The sequence below is a fragment of the Salmo trutta genome, chromosome 5, assembly GCF_901001165.1.
Source record: "Salmo trutta chromosome 5, fSalTru1.1, whole genome shotgun sequence".
Taxonomy (NCBI): Eukaryota; Metazoa; Chordata; class Actinopteri; order Salmoniformes; family Salmonidae; genus Salmo; species Salmo trutta.
In genome coordinates, this window is record NC_042961.1 from 9,802,678 (window position 1) to 9,823,714 (window position 21,037).

General features: G+C 41.8%; 1 protein-coding gene across 2 annotated transcripts; it reads left to right on the forward strand.

The window, feature by feature from the left end:
* Positions 1-5,262: 5,262 nt before the first annotated feature.
* Positions 5,263-15,665, forward strand: mtrf1l (mitochondrial translational release factor 1-like). Of its 2 annotated transcripts, XM_029752460.1 has the most exons (8): positions 5,263-6,034; positions 7,637-7,716; positions 7,881-8,064; positions 8,196-8,359; positions 8,528-8,645; positions 8,876-9,012; positions 11,010-11,962; positions 12,714-12,741. In XM_029752460.1, the coding sequence occupies exons 1-7, from the start codon at positions 5,590-5,592 to the stop codon at positions 11,208-11,210; spliced, it is 1,329 nt and encodes a 442-aa protein (XP_029608320.1). In that variant the 5' UTR covers positions 5,263-5,589; the 3' UTR covers positions 11,211-11,962; positions 12,714-12,741. The 2 variants fall into 2 exon arrangements, with proteins under 2 accessions (XP_029608320.1, XP_029608321.1); XM_029752461.1 differs by lacking the exons at positions 5,263-6,034; positions 7,637-7,716; positions 7,881-8,064; ... (1 more) ...; positions 8,528-8,645; positions 8,876-9,012 and adding exons at positions 14,303-14,393; positions 14,654-14,851; positions 15,040-15,665 and having other exon boundaries at positions 11,799-11,962; positions 12,714-13,392.
* Positions 15,666-21,037: the final 5,372 nt, after the last annotated feature.

The window sequence follows — 21,037 nt, forward strand, 5'->3', positions numbered from 1 at the left end:
CTAGCGGAGGGGTGAAGTCTGACGAGGAGGAATTAGGAAGTTCCTAATATGTATACCGTAATCAGGACCTCATTCAACAAGTCACTCTGTTTGAAATACACATTTAAAACAGTACTTGTCTTGTTTTGCAGCTGTCTGCTTCCTTTGTCTACCTCCCTCACCTCCGGCTGAAAATCCCCCAACATGAGTGTAAACATTGGTGTGATCGCCCAAACTTTATTCATTACTTCCTTAGAATATTACAAGTGTAATTGCATCCAACTCCCATGTGGATTAAAGTTGGATTGCTGAAATAGTGTGCGGTGCCAGATGTTTTTTACTCTGGTTGTGTAGGCGCCATGCACCCGTGACAGCCCCCCAAGTCCTGTAATCTATGGTGACACAGCACAGTCGCTTGCCTGACCCATATGAAGAAAATCCTTCTAATTCCCTTAAATAATTAGCACAAAACATAACTTTGCAGGAGATTAACCTTTTTTACGAAACATATGGGGCAGCCTGCCCAAGAAGTCTGATGGAAATCCTGCAGCCAGAAGTTATTAAGCCATAGGATTAGTCTTGTATGGAGAATTTTAGCAAACTGGGGGGTAGATTGTTGAAAGATGATTTAAACCAGTCTGTCTGATTGTCTGATCTTTCTTGTGATAACACTGTCTACTCTTTGAAGCGACCCATTAACCCAGCAAAGTGTAAACCAAGTTTATTTCCACATCTACAGGGGTGGTCATTGTGTCTTTGGGGGGATTTTTGTAGTTACTTTAGATCAATAGATAGTGGTTTCACTATATTGGCAGAGGCACCAAGGCTAAGCCCTATAATTGGCACTTTGGGCTTGTATCCCTCAGAGGGAATCAACCCCACTGGGCACAAACTGGTTAAATCAACGTTCTTTCAATGCAATGTCAACGTATTGTGACATGGAATCTACGTGGAATATACATTGGATTTGAAAAAGTCATCAAAACTATTGTTTTGAGAGTGATATTTCAACCACAAGATTATGTCATCATGGTAACCAACATAGACAAACCTTGTATAAAATATACTGAACAAAAATGAAAACGCAACATGTAAAGTGTTGGTCCCATGTTTCATGAGCTAAACTAAAAGATCCCAGAAAAGTTCCATACGTACAAAAAGCTTATTTCTCTCACATTTTGTGCACACATTTGTTTACATGCCTGCTATGGAGCATTTATCCTTTGCAAAAATATTCCATCCACCTGACAGGTGTGGCATATCAAGAAGCTGATTAAACAGCATGATCATTACACAGGTGCACCTTGTGCTGGGGACAATTAAAGGCCATTCTAAAATGTGCAGTTTTGTCACACAACACAATGCCACAGATATCTCAAGTTTTGAGGGAACGTGCACTTGCCATGCTGACTGCAGGAATGTCCACCAGAGCTGTTGCCAGATAATTTAATGTTCATTTCTCTACCATAAGCCGCCTCCAATGTCATTTTAGAGAATGTCTTACTGGAGAATTGATCTAAAGCTATTCTTTTGGACTCCTACACCAGCATTTTAACCAAGCCAAGCTTAGATATGATATTTGTCACTGACTATTATCAATGTGTTATCGTGAGAATGATTGTTGAGAGATCTCCACTTAAAAAATAAATATAGATTCACTGCTGCTATCGAAGTCATTCCAAAGGGTAGGTTTAACAGAGCAAATTAAATGTGACTGTACTTTATCAATCATTAATGATGCTATTTAGGCCTACATAGCATTTATAAAGTCATCAACAGCTATTGTTTCAATTCAACACAGAAGTAAACTAAAAATAGACAATACAATAGCCCTAGGGTATCAAAATGTAAATGTAAAAGGTAAGCTCTGGTTGATTTAATTGTGTTTCGTTGTCAACACAACCAAATATCAACATTTGAAGGAGATGTATTTTCTGCTTGGATCGTCCCTTCTGTGCCACTGACTTAGTCTGGCTTTAATTCCAGTTTGTCTTGAAATAAAACATTTATGTGTTGGATTCACATCTCCATCTCAACCAAAACTCAAAGTTAAAGAACTAAATCAAATCAATAGGACTAAATCAAATCAAACAAGCATTTAAAGATTGATTTGATTTGATTAAGTCCAGTTCTATAGCTTAGATTCCTTCATGTTCACTATTGAATTACCACTCAATGCCTACACATTACTGCTGTATGCCTACTCAATCCCTATTGAATTACTCCTCCCAGTACCATCTGTGTGTGTTGTGTTGTGTCGCTACTGATCACCACTGAATTGCTCCTGATCCTTTACTACTTAAACCCTTTCGAATTACTTTTGAAAACATTTACTACTGTTTGGCTATTCAAAATCACTGTTGAAATCTTGTTTCACTACTGTGTTACTACTAGACTATTGCACATGTTATTTCCTCAAGTTGCTAACTACCTGTCTCAAAGAGTGCAGTGTATAAAGTCAGAACATCTGCTGTCTCAGCCACTGCCTGTCACCAAGGGAGTACCCCAAGGCTCAATCCTAGGCCCCACGCTATTCTCAATTTACATCAACAACATAGCTCAGGCAGTAGGAAGCTGTCTCATCCATTTATATGCAGATGATACAGTCTTATACTCAGCTGGCACCTCCCCGGATTTTGTGTTAAATGCTCTACAACAAAGTTTTCTTAGTGTCCAGCAAGCTTTCTCTACCCTTAACCTTGTTCTGAACATCTCCAAAACAAAGGTCACGTGGTTTGGTAAGAAGAATGACCCTCTCCCCACAGGTGTGATTACTACTTCTCAGGGTTTAGAGCTCATACAAGTACTTGGGAGTATTGATAGACGGTACACTGTCCTTCTCTCAGCACATATCAAAGCTGCAGGCTAAAGTTAAATCTAGACTTGGTTTCCTCTATTGTAATCACTCCTCTTTCACCCCAGCTGCCAAACTAACCCCAATTCAGATGACCATCCTACCCATGCCAGATTACGGAGACTAAATTTATAGATCGGCAGGTAAGGGTGCTCTCGAGCGGCTAGATGTTCTTTACAATTCGGCCAACAGATTTTCCACCAATGCTCCTTATAGGACACATAACTGCACTCTATACTCCTCTGTAAACTGGTCATCTCTGTATACCCGTCGCAAGACCCACTGGTTGATGCTTATTTATAAAACCCTCTTAGGCCTCACTCACCCATATCTGCGATATCTACTGCAGCCCTCATCCTCCACATACAACACCCATTCTGCCAGTCACATTCTGTTAAAGGTCTCCAAAGTACACACATCCCTGGGTCGCTCCTCTTTTCAGTTAGCGACTGGAACGAGCTACAACAAACACTCAAACTGGACAGTTTTATCTCAATCTCTTCATTCAAAGACTCAATCATGGACACTCTCAGTTGTGGCTGCTTTGCGTGATGCATTGTCTACCTTCTTGCCCTTTGTGCTGTTGTCGGTGCCCAATAGTGTGTGTACCATGTTTTGTCCTGCTACCATGTTGTGCTGCTGCCATGTTGTGTTGCTACCATGTTGTTGTCATATTGTGTTGCTACCATGTGTTGTTGTCATGTGTTGCTGCCATGCTATTTTGTTGGCTTAAGTCTCTCTTTATGTAATGTTGTCTCTCTTGTCATGATGTGTGTTTGTCCTATTTTTTTATTTATTTTATCCCAGCCCTCATCCCCGCAGGAGGCCTTTTGCCTTTTGGTAGGCCATCATAGTAGATAAGAATTTGTTCTTAACTGACTTGCCTAGTTAAATAAAGTAAAATAAAATAAAAAGTGCTATCATCAAACAAGAAATAAGCTTATACAAACTTTATTGAAATTGTTCAAGTATTCAGAAACATAAAGGAAAGTTAAACTTACAGATGGTACCAGCATAAGGGCCATGAAAGACAGGCAGACGAAGGATGGAAGATGATTACATTCAGGAATGTCAAAAACAGTAGCTAGCTAACAACAACCAACTACTTCCTGTTTTGTCTTCTTCTGCAGTCGCGAAAAGCTGGTGTAGTCTGTGTTGTGACTACTTATTTACTACCAAAACCAAGTAGTAAAAATCTCAACCTGATTACTACTGGAAACACTGTGTGTGTTCCTTGCATTCCATCCTATCTATCTCATGGGCAAAGAAAATATGCATCACAGCTTGGAAATCCTCATTTTCCAAAGAACCAAAAGTGCTGAGCAACAGCCAAATCTGGTGAAATATAATATGTTTTATCCTGCCCAAGGCAAATTCCAAGGAAAACCAAATTTGGCAATACTCTTCCTTTCCCTGACTTGAACTTTATTTGCTTTATGAGCTGCCAATCGTATGATGGTGCACAGCTGCAAGCAATAACCTACCAACATCATACACATACAGTACTGGAATGAAACCATTAACCCATTCCTACCCACTGGGCACAGACGTCAGTTCAACGTCTAGTTTTGATTTTGGTTAAAAGTTGGGTGAAAATATATAATATATATATAATCAGTTTTCCATGTTGATTCAACCTCATCACATATATTTTGGGGGTTGAAATTGCATACCCACTATATATGTAACTAAAAACTGGTTGAATCAACGTTGTTTCCACGTAATTTCAACCCCCAAAATATATGTGATGAGGTTGAATCAACATGGAAAACTGATTATATATATCATTGGTAGTTACATGTACATGTATATCATTGGTAGTTAGTTACACATTACACAATCTGTAAATTGACTATTCAGTGAACTGCAAAGTTGGATGGATGTTGCCTCCCATCTGCTGGTGGAACATGGGATTGTTGTTCCCAGGGTTGTTTCCATAAACAGTAAACACAACAGTCAAAGTGGTCATTAAGACAGTCCCGTGCAGTGACACATTCATGTTTTGACATTTGAATGCTTTGGTGAAGTTTTATACAACATTGTTATTTTTACACAATGCGATACTTGGGCAATAAGGCACGAGAGGTTGTGGTATATGGCCAGTATACCAAGGCTAAGGGCTGTTCTAATGTACGACTCAAAACAGACTCAATGCGGAGTGCCTGGATACAATCCTTAGCCGTTGTATATTGGCCATATACCACAAACCCTCAATGTGCCTTATTGCTATTATAAACGGGTTACCAAGGTAATTAGAACAGTAAAGAAATATATATATTTTGCAAATCAGCACCAGGAGCCAAACTATCCGGTTTATTATATACTATAGCTACTACTACAGATACATCTTAATGTTTTGGCTACATGTATTTGTTTACTTACGGTAATTTACGTGTTTATTTCCATACTTACGGTATTTGAGAATCGAAACAGGGCGTAACTACGTATGTGCAAAAACCAACATGTCAGCGCCCTTGAGCAGCAGCACTTCTCAAAGAACTTCTCTGGCTTTGGTGATGGTTAGCGATAAATGAAATCCAGAAAATGTTTTATGGAAAATAGTCGTTATGGTCGATACAACTGTACACACTATCCAAAACCCTTCAGAACGTCATATCACTTCAATTAGCTGCCATTGTGTAGTGCAAAACAAATCAGCTAGCTAACTAGATAATATGCTAAACAAATCAACAAATTATAAAGAGTAATATTGTTCCACTGTTGTATTGAACCTTTTATGTGAACCATTGTTTAGTATGGCTTTTACTCAAGCTGTCAAAATGCACTTAGGGAACGTGTGTGGTCGGTCCTGGATGTCCTCTTACCAGAGGGGGTCTACTGTCATGTCCCAAAGACAAAGAGATTACGGAGCGGTTCTATGCGGTAAATGTCAAAATTCGTCCCAAAAGCTTAGCCCAAATAGTAGAACTATGCATGCAACTCAGCCATTGATGATTACGAAGTTACTGTCAGTGGACGAGATCTTTGCCAGAAGATCACTACAGGACTACTTCAAGAAGATGGAGACAGAGTACAGAGATAGTCTGACAGTTGTCAACATGACAGAGGGACAGCAGGATGGTGAAGAGGAATTGAGAGTGAAGAGGACAAGAGTTTCTGTACTAGCCCCACTAATCCAGTACACCAGAGAGCTTCAGACAAAACAGCAGGAATTTGCTGAAACTGAAACATTACTGAAAGGTGAGGCCACACCTAATGTGTGATGTTCTATCAACAGATGCAGAAGGGCATCTCATGGCCAATAGGTATCAGCAGCTTGTGAGTTTGACAATGTAACAAACGGTACCTGTTCCTACATCAGGTAACTGTGTATAATGTATCCATCTTGTATCTACCACTGAACAAAAATATAAATGCAACAATTTCTAAGATTTTACTGAGTTACAGTTCATATTTGGAAATCAGTCAATTGAAATATATTTATTAGGCCCTAATCGATGGATTTCACATGACTGGGAATACAGATATGCATATGTTGGTCACAGATAACTTTTTTTTTTTTAAAGGGTCAGGGCATGGATCAGAAAACCAGTCAGTATCTGGTGTGACCACCATTTGTCTCATGCAGTGTGACGACACCTTCAAATAGAGTTGATCGGGCTGTTGACTGTGGCCTGTGGAATGTCATCCCACTCCTCTTCAATGGCTGTGCAAAGTTGCTGGATATTGGCGGGAATTTGAACACGCTGCCATACACGTCGATTCAGAGTATCCCAAACATGCTTGATGGGTGACATGTCTGTTGAGTATGCAGGCCATGGATGAACTGGGACATTTTCAGCTTCCAGGAATTGTGTACAGATCCTTGTGACATGGGGCTGTGCATTATCATGCTGAAACATGAGGTGATGGCGGCGGATGAATGGCTCGACAATGGGCCTCAGGATCTTGTCACGGTATCTCTGTACATTCAAATTGCCCTTACTAAAATGTACTTGTCTTCGTTGTCTGTAGCGTATGCCTGCCCATTCCATAACCCCAAAGCCACTATGGGGCAGTCTGTTCACAATGTTGACATCAGCATACCGCTCGCCAACATGACATCTGCCCGGGACAGTTGAAACCGAAGTCATCTGTGAAGAGCACTTCTCCAGTGTGTCAGTGGCCATCGAAGGTGAGCATTTGCCCACTGAAGTTGGTTACGACACCGAACTGCAGTCAGGTCGAGACCCAAGTGAGGACGAAGAGCACTCAGATGAGCTTCCCTGAGACTTTTTCTGACAGTTTGTGTCATCAGCTGCCCGTGTGGCTGGTCTCAGACGATCCCGAAGGTGAAGAAGCCTGATGTGGAGGCCCTGGGCTGGCCTGGGTATACGTGGTCTGCCATGGTGAAGCCGGTTGGACGTACTTCCACATTCTCCAAAATGACGGAGCTGTCTTATGGTACAAAAGTGAAAATGAAATTCTCTGTCCACAGTTCTAGTGGACAATCCTGCCGTCAGTATACCAATTGCACGCTCCCTCAAAACTTGAGACATATGTGGCATTGTGTTGTGTGACAAAACTGCACATTTTAGAGTGGCATTTTATTGTCCCCAGCAAAATGTGCTCCTGTGTAATGATCATGCTGTTTAATCAGCTTCTTGATATGCCACGCCTGTCAGGTGGATGGATTATCTTGGCAAAGGATGTTAACTAACTAACAGGGATGTTAACAAATTTGTGCAAAAAATGTGAGAGAAATAAGCTTTTTGTGCGTATTGAAACATGGGACCAACACTTTACATTTCTGATAGTAAATTCAGTGAAATAAGAAACATTGTTTTTCCCTTTTTCCCTAAGATGACGACCCAGACATGCGTGAACTGGCAGTCCTTGAGAGGGAGGCTTGTCAGAAAGCGATTCAAGATGTTAGACAAAAGGTACACACCTGCATTTTCAGTTCCCCCTACAGTCGGAATAAGATGACACTGATAAAAGCACATTTAGGGTTGCGAAAGGAAATCGAATCACTCCAATTAGTATGGAAAACGTAGTTTGAGAAAATTACTAAACTGACATGTCTGATTCTTCTACATTCCTTCAGATCCTGTCCCTGTTGATTCCTGAGGAGGAGTCAGACATGAGTGACCTGGTCCTGGAGGTCACCGCAGGGGTCGGAGGTCAGGAGGCCATGCTCTTCACTGCAGAGGTCTTTGACATGTACCAGAGCTTTGCAGCACACCAGGGCTGGGGGTTTGACATCCTGGAGTACATGAAAAGTGAAATAGGTCAGTCACATTCATTCATTAACAGGTTTGTTGTTGTCAAACCATTCCTGTTGCTAGTGTTTACCCAAACCTTCAACTGACTCCATTTTATGAATGGTAACTTTGAGTGTGTGAATGTCAACTGTCTGCAGGTGGGTTACGGCATGCATCAGCCAGTGTCAGTGGTCCTAAGAGCTACAAGAGGATGAAGTTTGAGGCAGGTGTGCATCGCGTGCAGAGAGTCCCTAAGACTGAGAAACAGGGCCGTATTCACACCAGCACCATGACAGTGGCAGTGCTACCCCAGCCCACAGAGGTGAGACCTTCCCTGAGGTATTTGGCCCTTGTACTTTTACAAGCCTTTAAAAAATTAAAAATAAATCAGTGAAGTATTACCTTCTTTCTTTGGTAACATTACCACTGTTACCAAAGATTAAGTACAGACTTATTTTGCTAAGTGCTCAATTCATTATTTCTTTTTCAGATCACTTTCACAATTAATGCGAAGGATTTGAGGATTGAAACCAAGAGGGCGAGTGGAGCCGGGGGCCAGCATGTCAACACCACAGACAGCGCAGTGCGAATAGTTCATCTACCAACAGGTAATCTCAGCCAATACAATGCCGTAAGGATCAGACAGTGGAGTATGAAACTCCTATTCTTATATAATTTTGATTTGATTTGAAACCGATGGTAAATTGTGATTTGCAGAGCATGTACTCACAAGGAAAATCCACAGTGACAAATGTGCTTGGCTCTATTGCTTTGAATTAGACAGTTTCTCCTTTGAGTGTCTCCATAGTGGTGTTTTATCTCTGTTTTGGGGTCATAGGTGTGGTATCAGAATGCCAGCAGGAAAGATCCCAGCTGAAAAATAAGGAAAAGGCCATGAAGGTTCTACGTGCCAAACTCTATAGTATGAGGCTGGAAGAAGAGACCAGTAAGCGATATACTGCACGGAAAGTCCAGGTACGAATCTGAACTGCACACATACAAGAATGTTGCTGGTTAAAATTGTTATATAAGGAATGGATATCTAATGGATATCAAAATCCAGTTCAAAGTTTTACATACAGTGCTTTCAGAAGGTATTCAGCTCCCTTGACATTTTCCACATCTTGTTACGTTAAAGCCTTATTCAAAATAGATTAAATAAAAACATTTCCTCATCAATCTACTCACAATACCCCATAATGACAAAGTGAAAAGTTGTATTTTTTATTTTTTGCAAATGTATAAAAAACAACAACTGAAATAGCTTATTTACATAAGTATTCAGACCCTTTGCTATGTGACTTGAAATTGAGCTCAGGTGCATAGTGTTTCCATTGATCATCCTTGAGATGTTTCTACAACTTGATTGGAGTCCACCTGTGGTAAATTCAATTGATTGGACATGATTTGAAGAGGCACACACCTGTCTATATAAGGTCCCACAGTTGACAGTGCACGTCATAGCAAAAACCAAGCCATGAGGTGGAAGGAATTGTCCGTAGAGCTCCGAGACAGGATTGTGTCGAGACACAGATCTGGGGAAGGGTACCAAAACATTTCTGCAGCATTGAAGGTCCCCAAGAACACAGTGTCCTCCATCATTCTTGAATGGAAGAAGTTTGGAACACCAACACTCTTCCTTGAGCTGGCTGCCTGGCCAAACTGAGCAATCGGGGGAGAAGGGCCTTGGTCAGGAACCCAATGGTAACTCTGACTGAGCTCCAAAGTTCCTCTGTTGGGATATAAGAACCTTCCAGAAGGACAACCATCTCTGCAGCACTCCTCCAATCAGGCCTTTATGGTAGAGTGGGCAGACGGAAGCCACTCCTCAGTAAAAGGCACATGACAGCCCGCTTGGAGTTTGCCAAAAGGTACCTAAAGACTTTCAGACCATGAGAAACAAGATTCTCTGGTCTGATGAAACCAAGATTTAAATCTTTGGCCTGAATGCCAAGCGTCACGTCTGGAGGAAACCTGGCACCATCCCTATGGTGAAGCATGGTGGTGGCAGCATCAGGCTGTGGGGATGTTTTTCAGTGGCAGGGACGGGGAGACTAGTCAGGATCGAGGGAAGGATGAACAGAGCGAAGTACAGAGAGATCCTTGATGAAAACCTGCTCCAGAGTCCTCAGGACTTCAGACTGGGGTGAAGGTTCACCATCCAACAGGACAGCAACCCTAAGCACACAGCCAAGACAATGCAGGAGTTGCTTCGGGACAAGTCTCTGAATGTTCTTGAGTGGCCAAGCCAGAACCCGGACTTGAACCCGATCAAACTTCTCTGGAGAGACCTGAAAATAGCTTTGCAGCGACAATCCCCATCCAACCTGACAGAGCTTGAGAGGATCTGCAAAGAAGAATGAGAAAAACTCCCCAAATACATCTTTGCCAAGCGTGTAGCGTCATACCTAAGACTCAAGGCTGTAATTGCTGCCAAAAGTGCTTCATAATTGTACTGAGTAAAGGATCTGAATACTTATGTAAATGTGATATTTCAATTTTTTTTTATTAATTAGCAAACATTTCTAAACTATTTTTGCTTTGTCGTTATCGGGTACTGTGTGTAGATTGAGGGGGGAAATAATTTAATAAATTTTAGAATAAGGCTGTAACGTAACAAAATGTTGAAAAAGTCAAGGGGTATGAATACTTTTCAAATGCACTGTATGTTTACTACAAAGTAATTTACAAAACCTACACTTGAACTTTCCAAAAGACAGTGTTGTAGAAAGACAATGGACAGCAATGGGCAACAGTTAATATGGTTTGCAATGATAGAATCGACATGACTGACATAGGTGAGAAAGTTGTCTGTTGGAGGATTTACTGCCTTGAAAGTGGAAGCTGAGATGGGCTTGGGGGAGTGGGAACTCAAATAGTTGCCGGCTGTCTGTTGGTTACAAAGCTTTTACACTGTTGGTCTGTATAGCACATTTTGTGTATTGACTATTTGTAATCTATCCTTTTTTTAGATTGGTACCAAAGGTAGATCTGAGAAAATCAGGACCTACAACTTTCCCCAGGACCGAATCACAGATCATCGGATTGGGAAAACAGTACATGATGTCAGGGAGTTTCTTGTGGGCGAAGAGCTTCTTGAGGAAATGAATGTGGCTCTAGAGGAGTTCTCTAACCAGGAGATTCTCATGGACATTCTTGGAGAAAATGACTGATCAATAATAGCCTATGTGGTAGTTTACATTAAATCTATGATGCTATGCATGTTGTCTTTTGCGAGATCAATGTGTTTGTTTGCCTTCCTGGTTGTATTTTAAGAGCCCACTTTACACACTCCGCCCACGGGTGTGAACTGCCAGTTCTCAAACTGCTTTTGTTTCTCTTTTAGCAGTAAAACTTCAAAATATATCAGTAGATACCCCCTCCCCCCAGCAGAGACAAAGTCTTGCCCAAGGAATTATATTTGTGTATGACATGACAGGTATTTGTCAGTGACTGCCTATTACTTTATTCATGCTGTGTTGAATGCCCTTTTCTTTAACCATATTTCAAACAAATGTTTAAAAGAATAAGAAAAGAAACATTGCACCAATATTTAAACGAATCACGCACACCTCGACATATTTTGTACTGTATCTTCCAAGAAAGGTTTTTAAACTGAAAATAAAAAATGGTATTTGTTTGAAATACTGGGGGGAAAATGCAGCGGTCTATTGCGCTCTGACGTAAACGTCAGCGTGCGCTTTCCTCTACTCCCATTGGTTTCCCGGTTTAAAGGTAACTGCCCTGCTTGTTCCTCATTGGTGTGCGCCTTTTGGACACGGATTTCAAATGTGTATCTAGGGAACAGGCGCATTTTCATATTGTCCTCATTCGAGTAGATCTCAACTTTGTGGAACCCCGGTTAGCAAAAGTTTAACAGCAGAAATAGGTGGGAATCAAGAAGTCATTCAAGTTAACGTTACAGGTATGAAACATTTTGTTACCTCAATTAAGTTTGCTATTATAGCTAGCTAACTTGTGTTCTGCTATGATATGTCGGATTTCATGTGATGCAGGCTGGTTAGTTTGTTGCAACGTTAATGTTAACGAATTTGACTAGCCATAACTATCTGGCTTAGCTAACTAGCTATAAAGTTTAATATTCATTTAACGTTAGGTAGCTAGTTAAACTGCTTTGTAGATATACGTTTTGCAATGACGTTAATGTCAATATTACATTGTCGTTTTTACGCGCAAAACGTACGCGCGTAAAATTAGAGGTTAGCTAGCCTTGGCTATCCTATGAATACTATAACCACAGTCAACATTACTATCTTTAATATAACTAAGGTTGACGTTATTGGAAATATCTGACGCTGCAAACGACTAATGTTAACTATGATCTTTCAGTAGTTAACCACAGTATTTTACTCCAAATGAATTGTCTAGCCAGTTAGCTAACTTGGCTAGCTAGTTAGCTATGTTACAAGCTAAATTGGGGGGAACTAGGAGTGCGCCCTTTGGAGGGATTGCAGCTCTACGTTGTCTTTATACTGTTTGATCAACCAAAACAATAGCTAATGTTGCATTTTAGGGAATATAACTAACTAGTGTAAGTGGGCAATCCACTGTGGTTTGATGCACAACGTGTTGTAGTTCTGACTAGCTATCCAGTTTGGCGCGTTTTGATTGAGATGAAACTGGCTAATGCAGCTTTTTTATCTTCTCTACCTCAGGGTTACAATTTGTGAACACAATCTGTCATAAAAAAATGAAATATTCGTCCAATTACGAGGAACCCCGATTTCCATGCGACATGGAGAAACATGTCACATACAAGGAGTCTGGCCTGAAAACCTCACCACTAAAGAAATGCGTCCAAGTAGTAGCCAAATCACAGCTCTCACCATGTGTCACCACAGCTGCCAACTTTGGCCTCAAGGATGATGTGAAAGGTATTCACAATAAGGAGAACAACCAAAATAATGTGGACCTTGACGAGGTGAACCTCGGCTGTGAAGCATTCGAGGACAGCGGTTTCCTGTCTTTACAGAACAGCCAGATAGAGGACTTTGATAACATAAAGGAACTAGAGAAGTCTCCAGGACAGGATATATTCTCCCCAAGTACTCCAGTTGCTGATTATCACAACAAGGCTAAGCATACTGCCTCAAAACTCCCCATACTGAAGTTTCAACACGCTGTATGCCAAGAACTCGCCAACAGTTTCAAGAGGACCCAAAGCTATGACTGGTCTGTCATTAGCAGGCTAGCAGAGGACTCCGGCCTTGAAAGGGTTATTGGTGGGCACGTGGGCCTTGAATGTATGGACGTTTTAAAAGCACTGCTGGAGAGGGACATGAAGCACATCCTCACCAGGATCCTGCTTCTGCTAGGAGATGTCGACTTGATAAGGTAAACATGTGATCTTTACTGGTCCTATGACAGTTGTAGAGGTTTTTCAACTTGGAAATGCTTTTATACTCTTATGTATTCATTGACAGTGGTTAAAATACTCAATTGTCATACTTGAGTCATTTTTTATTACGTGAGTCACCCAGGAAAATTCTACTTAAGTAGGTCTAAAAGTATTTTGTTTAAAATTTGATACTTAAGTATCAAAAGTAAATGTAATTGCTAAAATATGCTTAAGTATCAAAAGTAAAAGTGTAAATCATTTAAAATTCCTTATATTAGGCAAACCAGACTGCTCCATTTTCTTATTTAAGTTACAGATAGCCAGGTGCTCAATCCAACACTCAGACATGATTTACAAATGAAGCAGGTGTTTAGTGAGTTCGCCAGATCAGAGGCAGTAGGGATGACCAGGGATGTGGAATGGCAGGTAGCCTAGTGATTAGAGTGTTATACTAGTACTAACCGAAAGGTTGCAAGATCGAATCCCTGAGCTGACAAGGTAAAAATCTGTCGTTCTGCCCTGAACAAGGCAGTTAACCCACTGACTTAACCCATAGGCTGTCATTAAAAATAAGAATTTATTCTTAACTGTCTTGCCTAGTTAAATAAAGGTTTAAAAAATATATATTTAAAAGAACGTTCTCTTTAGAAATGTGTAAATTGAACCATTTTCCTACCTTGCTAAGCATTCAAAATGTAACGCATACTTTTGGGTGTCATGGAAAATGTATGGCGTAGAAAGTGCATACTTTTCTTTAGGAATATAGTTAAGTAAATGTTGTTTAAAAAATGTATATGAAAAAAATTTATTAAGTACCCCAAAAACTACTTAAGTAGTACTTTCAGGTGTTTTTACTTAAGTACTTTACACCGCTGTTCGTTCATGGTGGGTTTGTTTTCTTCACAGCTGTAGAAAAGTGAGCAAGACTTGGAGAAAAGTCATCTGCCAAGACAAGTCTGCACTCTGTAGATGGGACCAGGCTAAACAGAGACTCGGGGTAAGCGCTAACATTTAACTGGGGCTCCTAAAGTCATTGTATACCCTTTATCAGGTGGAAATGGTTTTGAACCACATTGATGGCTCGTTTTTTTAGCTTGCAGCAGCTCCCAATTTTGCTAATCCCTTATGCTGATATGTCCTTTATCTGGATTAATTTACAGGGGCCCCTTCCAGTACTTCAATCTTAATGACCTAACCATAGGGTAATCCACTGTATTAATATTGTTTGGTAAATGACAGTGTCAATTTTTGTTGTAGGACCCAAGAACCTCTGCAGGACTGGAGAATGTGGGCTCTTTGACGCGAGATGCAGCGCTGTCCCGGGTTGTGATGTCCTGTATGCAGAGAGTAGCTTCAACCCCTATCCAGAAGTCTACCCATAGGATGCGCTCCCAGAGAGAAGGCACACAGACTCTGTACTGCTCCCAGCAATCTCGCTTCAGAGAATACCAAGAGGTGAGGGTTGTGCTATCCACTTTGCATGTAAAGGTTCAGAGGACATGATGGTGCTCTGTGTACTTATTGAGAGTTGGTGTCACCCTTCAATCAGTTCCAAGAAAGTCATTGACATGTTCATGTTACAAATGATACAATGAGTGAGTTATGCTCTGTAGTCTTATACATTCTTTGGATTTGTTCTCTAGGCTGCCAGTTTGCTGAAGCAGCACGAGTCGTTGAAACCCTGTAAACGCTGTGGCTCTCCTGCCAAGCACAACGCAGGTGCCATGAGGGCCACCTGTACCCGCCTCAGCTGTGCCTTTGACTTCTGCACCCTATGCCAGGGCCCTTTTCATGGCTCCTCAGCCTGCCACACGGGGCTGGCCCGGGGGCCTAGCAGCTCCAGAGCTAACCCTATCCTCATCGGCAGCGCTCGCAGCAAGAGGAACGTCAGGCGCCTGTGAGATCAATGCAGCTCTGGATGAAGATTCAATCACTAACCTTTTTAAAACCAACTAAATTTCAAATCTTATTTATTAGTTTTAGTCATGGACCTTTTAACACACTGCCCCCTCTCCACAGGCCAAAGGGATCTCGGGCTATTGGAATACCCTGTGTTAGAACACACTGTATTCTGTGACAATCCCGTGATGTCAGTTGTCTGGCATTAGTCGTCAGAAAGCGACAATCTTACTGGAAGCCAAAAAAATATCATTTTTACCTGAATTGTACATTCATTTAATATTTCTTCATGGAATATCTGTCTGTAAATATATCTTTTAAATGTGAGATGTAAATATTTATATTGTTGAAATAAATGTATCTTTTGGCATTTTTTTTTTCTTCAAATATATTTTTCAAAGCTACATACCACCAGGAAATGCGTACATACACAAACTTATTTTTTGAATTGAAGCAAGCCCCGAGTGGCGCAGTGGTCTAAGGCACTGCATCTCAGTGCTAGAGGCTACCGACCCTGGTTAGATTCCAGGCTGTTTCATAACCGGCTGTAATTGGGAGTCCCATAAGGTGACGTGCAATTGGGCCAGCATCATCTGGGTTAGGGTTTGGCCGGGGTAGGCCGTCATTGTAAATAAGAATGTGTAATTAACTGACTTGCCTAGTTAAATAAAGGTTACAAGCTGAGCATGTCACAATGCCACTTGCTTCAAAAGCGCTGACAACTGGTGAAACTAAGCCATTCAGCCATTGGTGCCATGCTGCAATGTATTTTCCAATGGAATTGGAAGTCAAGTCTTGTGGCTTTAACAAAGTTGTCCGGCCTCAACATCTCACCTCTTTATAAAGGAGTAATGATGCCAATGAATGAAAAATGCATTACTTTGTAATTCCAAATTAATTTCTACCAAGCTGCAAATGGTTAACCTCAAATATGGCTCTCTCCCTTTCCTCTTGTACCTCTCCCACATACTGCACAGGGGTTCCTATGCTGTGCTAAAATCCTCATTACCTGGAAAGATGCGTTGTTAACCTTAAGGAGTTGAAGGCTAGACACCAGTCATTCACACTCCCTTCATGGTCATAATCATTTGTCAATTAAGATATCATCAGTACATTGCTCAGGATAGCTGGCTCAGTGGATTACTCGACTAAGGGTTTGATAATGTGCCTTATCTGACTGACAACAGACTCGTTATTCTAACAGTTTGGAATGAGGTGCAATTTGTTGGCTGCACAGAGTGGAGCCAAATCATACCTGTCTAAAAACAACTCATGAGGTCCATGATACATTTTCGACACATTTTTTATGCCGAGAAAAAGCTGAATCACCTCAAAAACAATTACTGGTATTCTCCAATAAAATCAAATTGGATGTGTAGGCTTATCTGAAAAGTTCATGTGTTTTACACATATTGGGGCCATTTCATAATTGAGAAATGTATGTTCAATTAAAAAGTCTCTGGGTAATACAAACACAATTTCTCCCGTCTGACTAAAATTGATTTCGTAGGCCTTATCTGCTGCCTGAAATAAGTGGTGCTTGGTCGATGTTTATGGTAAAGCAACGGGCCAACTTATTTCACCATTTTATCTTTCAATAGTGAAACATCATGCTCTATGCATTAAAAGCATTTTGCTGTCACTTAAAATAGATGCACACCCAATACATCAGGGTTTTTTCCAATTAGCCTTCCTCTCAGCGTGCATCCTCCCTGTCCATCGGTGTCTGGCCACAGCTCCCTCTATGCACCTCTGCTCTCTTTAGCTGCCTGCTACACAAAATGTCAATGTGCAGTCGACCGTTCCGGCATGTGTCGTGCCAGCCGTGGTGACAAGTAGCCATTTTTGTGACTCTTTGTGCTCTGGGCAACACCCTCGGTGATGGAACTACTGTACAATGAACAAAAATATAAACGCAACATGTAAAGTGTTGGTCCCATGTTTAATGAGTTATCAAACAGGCAAAACGTCAATAGAGAGTAAATTTGTAGTTCAACGGAAAAGACACGAGATGTATGTGGCAGGGTCTACACACAATCACGGATTACAAAGGGAAAACCAGCCACATCTCGGACACCAACGTCTTGCTCCTGGACAAGCTAAACACCTTCGCCTGCTTTGAGGATAATACAGTGCCACCGACGAGGCCCGCTCCCAAGGACTGTGGGCTCTCGTTCTCCATGGCCGACGTAAAACATTTAAGAGTGTTAACCCTCGCAAGGCTGCCAGCCCAGACAGCATCTCAAGCAGTGTCCTCAGAGCATGCGCCGACCAGCTGGCTGGAATGTTTACAGACATATTAAATCTCTCCTTATCCCAGTCGAAGGTCCCCACTTGCTTCAAGATGTCCACCATTGTACCCAAGAAAGCAAAGGTAATTGAACTCAATGACTATCACCCTGTAGCACTCACCTCTGTTGTCATGAAGTGCTTTAAGATGCTAGTTAAGGATCATATCACCTCTACCTTACCTGACACCCTAAACCCACTTCAATTTGCATACCGCCCCAATAGATCCACAGACGATGCAATCGCCATCGCTCTGCACACAAGAACAATACCTATGTAAAAATGTTGTTAATTGACTAGCTCAGCCTTCAACACCATAGTACCCTCTAATCTCATCATTAAGGTTGGGGCCCTGGGTCTGAACCCCACACTGTGCAATTTGATCTTGTACTTCCTGACGGGCCACCCCCCAGGTGGTGAAGGTAGCAAACAACACCTCCACTTCGCTGATCCTCAACACAGGGGCACCACAAGGATGCGTGCTCAGCCCCCTCCTGTACTCCCTGTTCACCCATGACTGCGTGGCCATGCACGCCTCCAACTCAGTCATCAAGTTTGCAGACGACACAACAGTAGTAGGCCTGATTACCAACAATGACGAGACAGCCTACATGGAGGAGGTGAGGGCCCTGGCGGAGTGCTGCCAGGAAAATAACCTCAACAAAACAAAACAAAGGAGCTCATCATGGACTTCAGGAAACAGCAGAGGGAGCACACCCCTATCCACATCGACGGGACCGCAGTGGAGAAGGTGGAAAACTTCAAGTTCCTCGGCGCACACATCACTAACAATTTGAAATAGTCCACCCACACAGACAGTGTGGTGAAGAATGCGCAACAGCACCTCTTCAACCTCAGGAGGCTGAAGAAAATTGGCTTGGCCCCTAAGACCCTCACAAACTTTTACAGATGCACAATTGAGAGCATCCTGTCAGGCTGTATCACCGCCTGGTACGGCAAATGTACCGCCCACAACCGCAAGGCTCTCCAGAGGTTTGTACGGTCTGCCCAACGCATCACCGGGAGCACACTGCCTGCCCTCCAGGACACCTACAGCACCCGATGTCACAGGAAGGACAAAAAGATCATCAAGGACAAGCCACGGCCTGTTTACCCCGCTACCTTCCAGAAGGATGAGGTCAATACAGGTGCATAAAAGCTGGGACTGAGAGACTGAAAAACAGCTTCTATCTCAAGGCCATCAGACTGTTAAATAACCATCACTAGCCGGTTACCACCCAGTTACTCAACCCTGCACCTTAGAGGCTGCTGCCCTATGTACCAGTGGCGGTTCTAAACCATTTCAACTGGGGGGGCCAAGCTGGGGCCAGTTACATTAGATGTTATTGTTGTCATATCGTTTTCTTCACTGCATTGCAGGCATTAGCAGGCAAAAGACCATGTTCATAATCATCATCGTTGCCACTGTCTAATAACGGATGTAAAAAAAGAACGATAGCAAAAATGTGTTATGTACAAAATTATTTCATACTGCACATTTAGGGGGGCCACAAGGGGGTCCAAAATTCTCCTCCCCCCCCCCCCCCAGAACCGCTAGTGTTATGTACATAGACATGGAATCACTGGTCACTTCAATAATGGAACACTTGCCACTTTAATAATGTTTGCATACTGCTTTACTCATTTCATATGTATATAGTGTATTCTATTCTACTGTATTTTAGTCATTGCCACTGCAACATTGCGTGTCCTAATATTTATATATTTCTTAATGACATTCTTTTACCTTTAGATTTGTGTATATTGTTGTAAATTGTTAGATACTATTGCAGTTTTGGAGCTAAGAACACAAACATTTCGCTACACCCGCAATAACATCTGCTAAGTAGGTGTATGTGACCAATACAATTTGATTTGATGTGATTTGAAATAAAAGACCCCAGAAATTTTCAATATGCATAAAAATATTATTTGTCTCTAAATGTGTGCTCAAATGAGTTTACATCCCTCTTAGTGAGCATTTCTCTTTTGCCAAGATAATCCATCCGCCTGACAGGTGTGGCATATCAAGAAGCTGATTAAACAGCATGATCAATACACAGGTGCACCTTGTGCTGGGACCAAGAAAGGGCCACTCTAAAATGTGCAGTTTTGTCACAAAACACAATGCCACAGATTTATCACATTTTGAGGGAGTGTGCAATTAGCATGCTGACTGCAGGAATGTCCACCAGAGCTGTTACCATAAGCCGCCTCCAACAGCATTTTAGAGAATTTGGCAGTACGTCCAACCGGCCTCACAACCGCAGACCACGTGTAACCACACCAGACCAGGACCTGCACATCTGTCTTCTTCACCTGCGGGATCGTCAGAGACCAGCTGATGAAACTGTGGGTTTCCACAACCAAAGAATTTCTGAACAAACTGTCAGAAACTCTCTCAGGGAAGCTCATCTGCAGTTCGGCGTCGTAACTGACTTAAGTAGGCAAATGCTCACCTTTGATGGCCACTGGTATGCTGGAGAAGTGTGCTCTTTGCAGATGAATCCTGGTTTCAACTGTACAGGACAGATGGCAGCGTGTATGGCGTTGTGTGGGCGGACAGTTTGCTAATGTCAACCTTGTGAACAGAGTGCCCCATGGTGGCGTTGGGGTTATGGTATGGGCAGGTATAAGCTAAACGAACACAATTTCATTTTATCAATGGAAATTTCAATGCACAGAGATACCGTGACTAGATCCTGAGGCTCATTGTCGTGCCATTCACCTCATGTTTTAGCATGATTATGCACAGCCCCATGTCGCAAGGATCTGAACACAATTCCAAGAAGCTGAAAAGGTCCCAGTTCTTCCATGGCCTGCATACTCACCAGACATATCACCAATCGAGCATGTTTGGGATGCTCTGGATTGACGTGTACAACAGCATGTTTCAGTTCCCACCAATGTCCAGCAACTTCACACAGCCACTGAAGAGGAGTGGGACAACATTCCACAGGCCACAATCAACAACCTGATCAACTCTATGCGAAGGAGATGCCGCACTGCATGAGGAAGATGGTGGTCACACCAGATACTGACTGGTTTCTGATCCACACCCTTACTTTTTTTTTAAGGTATCTGTGACTAACAGATGCATATCTGTATTCCCAGTCATGTGAAATGCGTAGATTAGGGCCTAATTAATTAATTTAAATGGACTGATTTCCTTATATGAATTGTAACTCAGTCAAATATTTGAAATTGTTGAATGTTGTGTTTATATTTTAGTTCAGTCTAAGTGTAACAGTTTTCCTCCCTCTTTCTTCCACTAATAGATTGTAGTATAAAGGAGAAAAATAATATTCATATACAGTACCAGTCAAAAGTTTGGACACACATACTCATTCAAGTTATTTTTGTGTTTTTTTTCTTCTATTTTCTACATTGTAGAGTAATAGTGAAGACATCAAAACTATGAAATAACACATATGGAATAATGTAGTAACCACA